This window comes from Centropristis striata, chromosome 21, assembly GCF_030273125.1.
Source record: "Centropristis striata isolate RG_2023a ecotype Rhode Island chromosome 21, C.striata_1.0, whole genome shotgun sequence".
Classification (NCBI taxonomy): domain Eukaryota; kingdom Metazoa; phylum Chordata; class Actinopteri; order Perciformes; family Serranidae; genus Centropristis; species Centropristis striata.
Window position 1 is genome coordinate 29860006 of NC_081537.1, and position 12506 is coordinate 29872511.

At 39.7% G+C, this 12506-nt stretch overlaps 1 protein-coding gene across 1 annotated transcript in view; it reads right to left on the reverse strand.

The window, feature by feature from the left end:
- The window catches only part of hexd (hexosaminidase d), a 31657-nt gene that overhangs the window by 5144 nt on the left and 14007 nt on the right, over nucleotides 1-12506 (reverse strand). The window contains exons 7-8 of the mRNA XM_059324221.1: nucleotides 4219-4402; nucleotides 1814-1885 (exon numbers count right to left, since the gene is read on the reverse strand). Coding sequence (XP_059180204.1) covers nucleotides 1814-1885; nucleotides 4219-4402 — 256 coding nt within the window. The remainder of the gene's footprint in view (nucleotides 1-1813; nucleotides 1886-4218; nucleotides 4403-12506) is intronic.

Sequence of the window (12506 nt, forward strand, 5' to 3'; positions counted from 1 at the left end):
CAAAACTATTATAACCTTGCTCTGCACATGTTGCAGACTAATTTTTAATGTATAAGAGCCAGATGTTTGAATACTATTTCCACAATATATTAGCATCCTACTGACCCGCCAGTGTAACATCAATGTCATGATATGTCGGGAAGGGGGTAAAATAGCACGCCAAAGGTTTCAAAATATACATACATACATACATACATACATACATGCTTTATGATGATAAAATGCAGTTTAAGACAAAAACCACATAGTTTTTCTTATGCATTATTTTCACCTGTTGCATATGAATATTTCTGCATTTGGGGTCACTAAACAGTCTGTGAATTGCATTAATTGGGTATGACTGGAAAGCTGAGACTCTTGTGGGTTCAATGAGCCCAGCCCTATTAATATGTGATGAATAAAAGTCCCATATAGCTAGTTCATATAGTTGTTACATTGACAATAAGAGGGTTTCTCAGCAGTTTGCACAACAGGAGTGCTCGTCATCCAATTGCTGAAAAATACAGAAATCTCCAAAAATGAAAACCAAATCACAGCATGGGTTTTTCTGTGTTGTTTCGAAGGTCTGGGCGTATTGATGTAGTACCAATTTTTGTCAATTTTCTAATGTAAAAAAGGCCAAATGTGCATAACAAATGGCAAATAAAAGCATTGCAATAACTTATTTGAGATAGTTAAGCAGAAGGATTGACTTCACAAAGTCATACAACAATGTTCTGAACCATTATATACCTTAATAGGATTATGTAATTAATGAATTAAGTCATTTTTATTAGAAATTTATGACCACAACAATTTGACACACTGCTGGTGCATCTAAAATTATCAAAATAAATGAATTGCACACCACGTCTATGTAGCATTTATTTCTGACCTGCTATCTCCCCTTTAAAATCCACTGCCCACAACCCCCAATTCTCTTCACTGCAAAAAGTGAAATCTAAGTAAGACTAAATATCTCAGATCAAGGGGATATATGCTTATTTTTTGTTGTCTGATAAGATAGTTCTTCTTAGTCAGCATCTTTTATGTTCGACTGTTTCACTTGTTTTGGTCCTTAATGATCTAAATAAGATATTACAGCTTGTTACTGAGATTTTATGACCTAAACTGAGTAAATACATGCTTGAAACTAGAATATCAAAAGTTACAAAGCTGTTTCATCATCACTAACAAGTATAAAGTAATTTTGTGTCATTCTTTTTTAGTAATTTTGTGTCTTTTTTAGTCTTTTTTTTGTAATTTTGTGTCTTTTTTGGTCTTTTTTTTTAGTAATTTTGTGTCTTTTTTGTCATTTTGTGTCTTTCTTAGTCTTTTGTGTCTTTTTTTAGTCTTTTGTGTCTTTTTTAGTCATTTTGTGTCGTTTTTTAGTCATATATATAAAACTGCTATTTCAAAGTAATAATTTCTTATTTTAAGCAAAGAAATCATAACTTTGACATAATTTGACCTCTTCACATACTTAAAACAAGCAGCCAGATGGAATCAATTGTTTTATTATCAATGAAACAATAGAAGTGTGTATTGTTGTGTAGCATGTATGTAATTAACTAGTACATTGGCACATGGCTGTAAACTGACACTTGATATTTAAACATTTAAAAATTTAAATATTTACATTTTGGGTTTGTTAAGATTAGATATTTTTACTTGTTTGGAAAGTCTTGACAAGCCAAATTTTCTTGTTCCATTGGCAGATAATTTTGCTATTTTTAAACAAAATACACCTCATTTTTGTACTTATTTTCTTTTTTTTGAGAGGTGGCTTTTTGCAGTGTATAAAAGGAGGCAGAATGAAAGATAAGGTACCTACCAGTTGTGTCCACATCCAGATTAGGGTTGTAGTCCCACAGCATTGGTTGGACCAGTCCCACTAGCCCACTAGCTGCCACATGGTTGACAAATAAAAAGACACATGAAAATGTCAAGTCGAAACGTATTATGCTCCCTATACACCAGAAGACTTTGAAAAGATTTGGAAAGACTCCTGGAAGACTATCAGCTCACACCTGCTCACATCTAAAGACAAGTGTTTAGAGTTTTTAGTCCCAGTCTAGTCTCAGACTGAGATTCTACAAAGACTGTGAATCTTTAAGGTCACTATTTACAAGACTACAACTAGATTTCCTTTAGCATTTTTACCTACCATGCAATGTTTGTGTGTGCAGTGGTTTGTGTTGAAAAAAAAAAAGAAGAGGAGAAGAAGCCACAAAATGCCCCTCACAAAGCTGAAAAGGGTTTCTGTTTTTATCACATGAAAAGCTGACTATTTTACAGTAAAAACAGACAAGAAAGGAAAATTTAGAAAATTATTGATGATATATGTATATGTATTCATCATATACATTTAAGTCCTATTTAATTATAATTTGTTTAATAAGAATAATGATACTTATCAGCTCTATCAACTTTAATTTAGTTAATCACACATTAATCATCAATTATTTATTACTTATTTATGTATACATTTATTTATACATTTTAACTGGGTCTACTTAGTGTTCTCTTTACTAAAAAACAGCGCCCCCCAAATCCCGCTTGTGGCCGTAAAGATATTACATCTCTATATTTGTATTTAGGCTTGAGCTAACTAACACTGTTGTGTAGTGCTTGTTCTGAGTGGGTCAATTGCTGGTCAATTGGTCAATTTCCTGAAATTCTACCTGCAGCATTACCAAGAACTGCTCATCAAATCAACTTCACAGATGCACTACCTTGGGTCCTCACCAATACATGCACCAAAAATTTGACTTGATGAACGGTTATTGAGATATGCAAAGGACACTCACACACACACACACACACACACACACACACACACACACACACACACACACACAGAAAGCAGCATTTTGAGTATTCCCAATCCACATAGAAACGGTCTATCTTAATTCTGGCTCAAAATATCGGCCACCAAATCATAATCTGTGAATTTCAACCCTCTACAACTGGTATCAGCCTCAAAAACCCCAGCACACCTGCACTGCAAAAAAGGTGTGTCTAAAAACAAGATAAAAACACTAAATCTGAGGGAAATGATCTTGAAGTTAAATCTAGAAATAGACATGTTGAACACTGAAAATAAGAATTTATCTCTTAAACAAGATCAATTGTCTAACACTTCTAAATCTAAAGTTTTTTTTATCTCAGTAAGAAACAAATAATTTGCAGTGCACTCTGCTCGGGCCAGTTCATCGCTGCTTGCAGCTTTAATTTATCTCATTTTAACTCTATGGAGTCTTGGGCTATTTTGTCCATTTTTTAATCATTTCCATATCTTTTCGTGTCTTTTTTGTGTCTTTTTTTGTCATTTTGTGTCTTCTGTGTTTTTTTGGTCATTCTGTCATCTCATTTTGTGTCTTTTTGGTCATTTTGTGTCTTTTTTTGTGTAATTTTTTAGTCATTTTGTGTCCTTTTTTAGTCATTTTGTGTCTTTTTTTTAGTCATTTGGTCTTTTTTTTGTCATTTTGTGTCTTTTTTGTCATTTTGTGTCATTTTTTTAGTCATTTTGTGTTTTTTAGTGCCTTTTTTTAAGTAATTTTGTGTCTTTTTTGGTCATTTTGTGTCTTTTTTTAGTCCTTTAGTCTAACATAAAATGTGATTCTGAATCTTTTTTTACTTTCAAAACACTATCATGCTCAATAAAAAATGTAAAGGTTGCAAATGTGAACACAGGTTGCATATATTTGAGCTTGTCTCCAGTTTTACTTGGTATATCATCATCAAACTGAAACTGGCCTCATGGAGTTTACAGCCAGAACTTTAGAGGTAAATTTACAGTAGGGCTCCACGCTGCTTTGTTTTCTAGTCTGGATGTGATGAAGAAGTCATGCTTTGGAGCTTTTGGAGACTCCAGAGGGTTAAGAGTTAATTTCTTATTTTAAGCGTTCAACATGCTTATTTCTAGAATTAATCTTAATCTTAATTTAAGAAATCTTGTCAAGTGAAATTATCTGTCCATGCAGCAAGATCATTTCCCTCAGATTTAGTGTTTTTATCTTGTTTTAAGACACACCTTTTTCGCAGTGTTGTAGAGCGCGTACCATAGAGGCATTGTCCTCATAAGCGGGCGGCCTGGGTTCAAATCCGACTCGGAGCACTTTCCCGCATGTCTTCCCCTCTGTCTCCCCTTTCACTCTGTCTTTATCAATAAAGCCCAAAAATGGCCAAAAAATATCTTTAAAAAAACAAAAACCCTAGCCTCTCATGGGAACCAACCTTTTAATGTGTCCTGGCTCATGCCTCTCATCATGTCATCCCACATTATGATGGTCATGTGAGGCCACGCCTCCTTGATGGCCTGGGCCAACTTGGTCACGTGACTCAGGAAAAGTTGCTCCACTGTACGTCCAGGTGAGGCCAACCACAGTTTGGACTCCTCCCCCTCACCCAGCATGTACACCTTGAGGAATTTTAGACGAGAATGTGAAATGATTATACACTGCAAAAACCAACTGACAAAAAATAGGAAATAAATAACTAGAATTAAGCAAATACATGCTCGAAATAAGTAAAATTATCTGCCAGTGCAGTAAGTAAATGTTTCTTTGTAAGAATTCTTTAAATAAGTGAAACATATCTAGGCACTGGAAAAACCAATGATGTCTTGAAATAAATCCAAATATACTTATTTTGAGCAATTGTGACTTGAAAAACCCAACTGCAGTAACATTAAAATAAGCCAGTAATACTTGAAACGAGCACGTTTTGGTGGATAGAAAATGCTTTTGAAATATCATTCAACCTACATGCAACTAAAACTCTCAACTGGAGCCAATATTTTAGGTAACAGCTCACCATATTCAACATTTGAACAGCTTGAAAAGCATGAAAAAGCTCACAATGTCAATCCTAAAAAAGAAACAAAACAACCCCCGACGACCGCCATCCTCTGCTTCAGAGAGACAGCATGCACCGCTGGACTGCAAGGTCTCTGCTCCGTGTCACGGCAAACCCATTTAGAAACAAGAAATATGGCGTCATATTTGAGTCAAAAGCTATGGTCAAAAGTCGCGGAAGCGATAACACATCTGCACGCGCATTTATTTCGTGTCACGCAGGCACATTTCAACTGCCGCGCGCACTTGTTTGATCTACGCACATATTCAGCAACTGAGTGACTGACTTTTGACACATTGGGGGCGGGGCCAAGGCTGACCCCGGGCCTCTTATGATTGGTCATTTTCCAGCCCTCCACGTGGGTGCCTTTTCAGTTTACTGCTGAAAGCTGGGAGCGGCGGCATCATCTAAAGGACAACAACGGTTGTTTCATGACGTTCACGACTACAACTCTACGCTTCATCACTGGTAATAAAAAGGTTAAAAAATGCTGTTACTTTATGGCGTCATATTTGAGTCAAAAGTCGTGCGAGCGACAACACATCTGCATGCGCATTTATTTCGTGTCACGCGCGCAGATTTCAACTGCCGCGCGCACTTGTTTGATCTTCGCGCACATATTCAGCAACTGAGTGAAACAGATTCTCCCCCGTGCTCGCTCGCGGTGGAGCTCTATTCGCGCGGAGCGAGGACTTTTGACACGTTGGGGGCGGGGCCAAGGCTGACCCCAGGCCTCTTATGATTGGTCATTTTCAGTTTACTGCTGACAGCTGGTGGCGGCGGCATCATCTAAAGAACAACAACGGTTGTTTGATGAACATTGGAAGACTTTCTGATCAGAGACTGGAGCGGTGGTCCGGAGAGAGGAGGATGTGGAGCCGGAGCTCGTCTGGGGCGCGGAGCGGGTCGGCAGCACCTGGTGTCGGTGTGTCCTGAGTCTATCTGCTGTCAGGAGGCTGACCTGGACCATGCCATGCGTGGTGAAGCATGTTTAACAAATGTTCGCACACGTGTGTGCCGCGGAACAGCGGCTGGGAATCACTGGCTTTTCGTCTGAGGTAAGAAGAGATGTTTTTATTTGCTGTATATTTCGCTAGCATACTACCGTTACAATTGTGCCTTATAATGTTAGCATTTTCATATTTGAACTTTTAAACTACTGTCGAAAAATTTTGTGAAATGTAGTTGCAAGTTATTTGAGTTTTTTTTGACGATGTTTGTCATTTTATTTTGCTAATTTATTCGCGGCTACTGGTCTTAGGTCTGAGCTAGCGCTCTCTAGCTAACAGATGCTAACAGTTGTTATAACAGTAGATGTGTCTGGTGTTAGCAAACACTATTGATTCTAAGAGTGCATTGCATGGTTTGACTGATCTGATGCTACTGACAGACAGCATATAATGCATTGTGGGTTGATAATATGGGCCACAAAAGTTTATGATTGCTGTGTTTTGTCTTGTGTCTATCTGGGAAGGGGTCATTATGCTAATAATAATATAATAATGCTAAAAATTGCTAGCTTATGCTATTTTCCTTGATTAATGTTGTCCAAATGCCATTTTTAATGTAGGGTTTGTGTACAATGTTGGCCTGACTAATTTTTGTTTAACTGTGATATGTAACTAATTGTATGTGGATTTTGATGGTAGCTTCTTGATAATGTAGTCCTGTTTTTTTTTTGTGAGGATGTTTTGGTATTCTTATGTAATAAGGTGTAATAGTAATACCAATGTCATACTCATCAATGGCTAAATTTGAACATTCGGTGTATTTGGATAATATTAAACTGAAACTCATGTCACTTGGTAATGAGAGGTTAAAAAGAAAAGATCATCATGGGATGTACATTTAACCATGGAGTCAGGGCTGTAAAAATGTACTGTAATGATGAACTGGTAGTTTACTTCACCATTTCACCAAGATTTACATTGTGTCAATGTCAATGTTACTCACTACTGTTAGCAGACTATTACCCAAACTATTACCATTTCTTTTTTCCAACTTGTCATGTCAACTGGTACCTGAAGTATGTGCTCCTGTGACTAATATGAATGTACTCTGTGTGTGTGTGTGTGTGTGTGGCCTCAAGTGGTCCTGTGAAGCATTTTTGTTGTAGGCTTTCATCCTGTTTTCTTCTGATATTAATACTGCAGTACTATTTTGATAATAGAGGTTATTATGTAATAAGGTGTATTTGTAATACCAGAGACATAGCCATTAATGGCTTAAATTTAGTATAGGGTGCATTTGGGTACTATTACACTGAAAGCTTTTGAAAGTATTCGCCACTATTATCAGATTATTACTTAACTATTACCATGGTGTTACCGAGCTGTGGTGTCAATAGAATTATCAATCTATCCATTCATATTCATCTTTCTAGCAAGCTTTAATCCTGTTTTTCACCTCACAGATTTACAGCTTGACCATTTATTTACTGGTGAGTGTTTGTCAAAGACTGTTTTTAACATAAACTACTTTCATAAATTATGCATTATTATTTTTTTTAACCCTTGTGTGGTCCTCCCGTCAACTATATACCCATGGTCCTCAGGGGTCAAAAAGGATCCGATGACACAAGACTGTTTTTAGGACATGTAGAAAAAAAATATTACCAACTTTTTTTTTTTTTTTTAATCAATTTATCATTTAAGGCAACTCATGCCCCAGAAATTGATTGATTTGATATATAATTTTCATAATTTTTTCTTTATTATTGGTCAATTTTAGTCAAATATTCAAAATTAGGCCTCATTTCAAGAGAGAAAAAAGTAAAAAAAAAACCTGGATACTTTTTTCAATAGTAATAGTGGAAAAAAATAATTCTTGATTGGAATGCACAGAGTAGGTCATGTCAACTTTTAGTGAAACTTATGTTTTGATATTTGTATATTTGATGTGATTTGAAATGAAATATAATTTTTTTTTGGTCATGAGTTACCTTAAAAGGTGAAAAAAAAGTTGGTAATATTTTTTTCTACATTTCCTAAAACCAGTCTAATGTCATGAGGTCCTTTTTGACCCCTGAGGACCATGGGTGCTATAAAAATGTATAAAACACGTAAAAAATGTATGAAGAAAGTTTATTTTTATAAGAAAATTTATATTATCTATAAAGGATGCAGAGGGGCACATATGCTGAAATTTTTGCTATGTTTCTAGAGGTGCTATATGTGTATTTAATCCAAATTATTATATTCAGCTTCATACTGATTTTTATGAATAAGTGATACATTAATTCAGTTATTTAAAACATTAATAACACATTATTTGAGCAACCGTGAGCATTGCAGCAATGCTCACGGTTGTCATCCTGTTCTAGATAAACACTACTTCACCTAAGAGACTTGAGTATCTAGTTCTTCATTGACCTTCAGCATTCAGTTGTTTGTCTTCACCGTTTCAGGTAAGCAATTAAAAAAAAATGCTTCTGTAATGTTGAGAAACACTGAAATTATTATTTATAAAGAACTTTCAACCACTGTTCTGTGATGTCATGTATAGTGATATACAAATATATTTGAAGGAACGGTGTATTTGGGATAATCAATATTATTAGTATTATTCATGTATTTATTTATTTTTAAATCAGAGAATGGGGGGAAAATAGATTCTTAGTACAAAAACTAGTAACTAGTAAAAAAAAATGGGTAACAATAATGTTCATTCATTAATTGACGATTGGTCAAACTCTCATCTAATTAAGTATTGCTGTCTCATTAACATGTTGTATTTATTTATTTTGTAGGCTAAAACCAGAGAAGCCATCACCATGTTGTTGTTTGTTGTCATTATGCAGATTTTTCAGCATGTGGTCCTCAATATATAGTATAGAAGTCACTGCATTTTCTGACTTTTCCAGGTTTCCTGTGTCCAGCATCTTCAAGACAGACTAAGCTAACTTTTCGTATTTTTTGCACATTTATATTTAGGTTAGGAGTAGGTTAGGATTATAGTAGAGTATTTAGTTTGTATAGTTTAGCTTTTTATGCTGGTCTAGGGACAGTTAAGTTAGCAAATTAATTTAGTTCAGATGACTTACAATTGCATATTATTGTTACAATTGTGTTATTTTGTGAGTTATTGTTGTACAGGCTATTGTATATTGCAGAACCAAGTGAGACGAGGAAGACCACTGCTTCCAAGATGCCGCTCAGAAAGTGCGTTGGACAAGTCTCGACCTTGCAGATCCTGCCCCACTTAGCATAACCACTTCCGACCATGGGGTACCTCAAAGACCTCCGTCAACCAGCCGGCTGTGGATGATGGATAACGCACCGACAACTCCTTCTCCAGTCTACAAGGTATGGGTTTGTTTTTTTCCCCATCACAGTGGACACAGACATAGCCTGATAATACAATCTGCTGTCTTAACTACTTCCTTTGAATAACAAAATATTAATTCACAATTGAGTATTTATAATGTATGAAAAAATTTGGTATTGTGTGTCATCAGGTTCTGAAAATACAGACACCCCCACAGTCCAAGAACAGCTGGATGACCTCTGGACCCACTTGCCCCCGTTCACCAGTTGAAAAGATAAGCTTTTTAAAAAATTCTTCAATTGTTAATTCTGCACAAAGTGATACACAAAACACTGTATTCCATTTCAACATCGGCGTGTTACTGGTACATAACTATCAACCTACTTGGTTGCTACAAAATTTTACGATAGTTTTGCAAATCCTGAACCAGAGAGAAGCACATCAAAAAAACAAAAAAAGCAATGATAGATTTTCAAGGCCTTTCAATGACATTAAAATTATTTTCAATGACATTCATTTTGCAATTAACATGAGTTTTATCTTCTAAAACATAACTATAATGACATTCAAATGTAGATTACCACAAACACAATAATAAACTTCAAGTCTCATTGGATGAAATGAAAAATTATTGACAGTCCTGAAATGATGGGTTAAATATCCTTAATAAGCCAGCATTAATAATATATTAATTTCAGGTGAAATATTAATTTTTTTACTTTAAATTCTAATCTCATTTAAAGAAATTGATACTATATAGTATTTTTCATATGAAATTATGTAAATTGTTCACATGGTCTCTCAGCGACAGAGTCGCCGGTTCGCATGGTCTCGGTGGCAGTCTCCGGTTTGCATAGTCTCAGTAGCAGTCGCAGGTTCGCATAGTCTCAGTGGCAGTCGCAGCTTCGCTTGGGCAGTCGCCGGTTCGCATGGTCTCGGTGGCAGTCACCGGTTCGCATGGTCTCAGTGGCAGTCGCAGGTTCGCATGGTCTCAGTGGCAGTCGCCGGTTCGCATGGTCTTAGCGGCAGAGTTACTAGTTCGCATGGTCTCAGAGGCAGAGTTACTTGTTCACATGGTCTCAGCGACAAAGTTACTGGTTCACATGGTCTCAGCGGCAGAGTTACTGGTTCACATGGTCTCAGCGACAGAGTCACCGGTTCACATTGGTCATCTCAGCGACACAGTCGCCGGTTCGCATGGTCTCGGTGGCAGTCGCCGGTTCGCATGGTCTCAGTAGAAGTCGCAGCTTCTCATGGTCTCAGTGGCAGTCGCCGGTTCGCATGGGTCTTAGCGGCAGAGGTTACTGGTTTGCATGGTCTCAGGGGCATGGTCTTAGCAGGAGAGTTACTGGTTTGCATGGTCTCAGAGGCAGAGTTACTGGTTCACATGGTTTCAGCGACAAAGTTACTGGTTCACATGGTCTCAGCGGCAGAGTTACTGGTTCACATGGTCTCAGCGACAGAGTCACCGGTTCACATGGTCTCTCAGCGACACAGTCGCCGGTTCGCATGGTCTCGGTGGCAGTCGCCGGTTCGCATGGTCTCAGTAGCAGTCACAGGTTCTCATGGTCTCAGTGGCAGTCGCCGGTTCGCATGGTCTTAGCGGCAGAGTTACTGGTTTGCATGGTCTCAGGGGCAGAGTTACCGGTTCACATGGTCTCAGCGACAAAGTTACTGGTTCACATGGTCTCAGCGGCAGAGTTACTGGTTCACATGGTCTCAGCGGCAGAGTTACTGGTTCACATGGTCTCAGCGACAGAGTCACCGGTTCACATGGTCTCTCAGCGACACAGTCGCCGGTTCGCATGGTCTCGGTGGCAGTCGCCGGTTCTCATGGTCTCAGTAGCAGTCGCCGGTTCTCATGGTCTCAGTAGCAGTCGCAGGTTCTCATGGTCTCAGTGGCAGTCGCCGGTTCGCATGGTCTTGGCGGCAGAGTTACTGGTTTGCATGGTCTCAGGGGCAGAGTTACCGTTTCACATTGTCTCAGCGACAAAGTTACTGCTTCACATGGTCTCAGCGGCAGAGTTACTGGTTCACATGGTCTCAGCGACAGAGTCACCGGTTCACATGGTCTCTCAGCGACACAGTCGCCGGTTCGCATGGTCTCGGTGGCAGTCGCCGGTTCTCATGGTCTCAGTAGCAGTCGCAGGTTCTCATGGTCTCAGTGGCAGTCGCCGGTTCGCATGGTCTTAGCGGCAGAGTTACTGGTTTGCATGGTCTCAGGGGCAGAGTTACCGGTTCACATGGTCTCAGCGACAAAGTTACTGGTTCACATGGTCTCAGCGGCAGAGTTACTGGTTCACATGGTCTCAGCGACACAGTCGCCGGTTCGCATGGTCTCGGTGGCAGTTGCCGGTTCACATGGTCTCAGTAGCAGTCGCCGGTTCGCATGGTGTCAGTAGCAGTCGCCGGTTCGCATGGTGTCAGTGGCAGTCGCCGGTTCGCATGGTCTTAGCAGGAGAGTTACTGGTTTGCATGGTCTCAGAGGCAGAGTTACTGGTTCACATGGTCTCAGCGGCAAAGTTACTGGTTCACATGGTCTCAGCGGCAGAGTTACTGGATCACATGGTCTCAGCGACAGAGTCACCGGTTCACATGGTCTCTCAGCGACACAGTCGCCGGTTCGCATGGTCTCGGTGGCAGTGGCCGGTTCTCATGGTCTCAGTAGCAGTCGCAGGTTCTCATGGTCTCAGTGGCAGTCGCCGGTTCGCATGGTCTTAGCGGCAGAGTTACTGGTTTGCATGGTCTCAGGGGCAGAGTTACCGTTTCACATTGTCTCAGCGACAAAGTTACTGGTTCACATGGTCTCAGCGGCAGAGTTACTGGTTCACATGGTCTCAGCGACAGAGTCACCGGTTCACATGGTCTCTCAGCGACGCAGTCGCCGGTTCGCATGGTCTCGTTGGCAGTCGCCGGTTCTCATGGTCTCAGTAGCAGTCGCCGGTTCTCATGGTCTCAGTAGCAGTCGCAGGTTCTCATGGTCTCAGTGGCAGTCGCCGGTTCGCATGGTCTTGGCGGCAGAGTTACTGGTTTGCATGGTCTCAGGGGCAGAGTTACCGTTTGACATTGTCTCAGCGACAAAGTTACTGCTTCACATGGTCTCAGCGGCAGAGTTACTGGTTCACATGGTCTCAGCGACAGAGTCACCGGTTCACATGGTCTCTCAGCGACACAGTCGCCGGTTCGCATGGTCTCGGTGGCAGTCGCCGGTTCTCATGGTCTCAGTAGCAGTCGCAGGTTCTCATGGTCTCAGTGGCAGTCGCCGGTTCGCATGGTCTTAGCGGCAGAGTTACTGGTTTGCATGGTCTCAGGGGCAGAGTTACCGGTTCACATGGTCTCAGCGACAAAGTTACTGGTTCACATGGTCTCAGCGGCAGAGTTACTGGTTCACATGGTCTCAG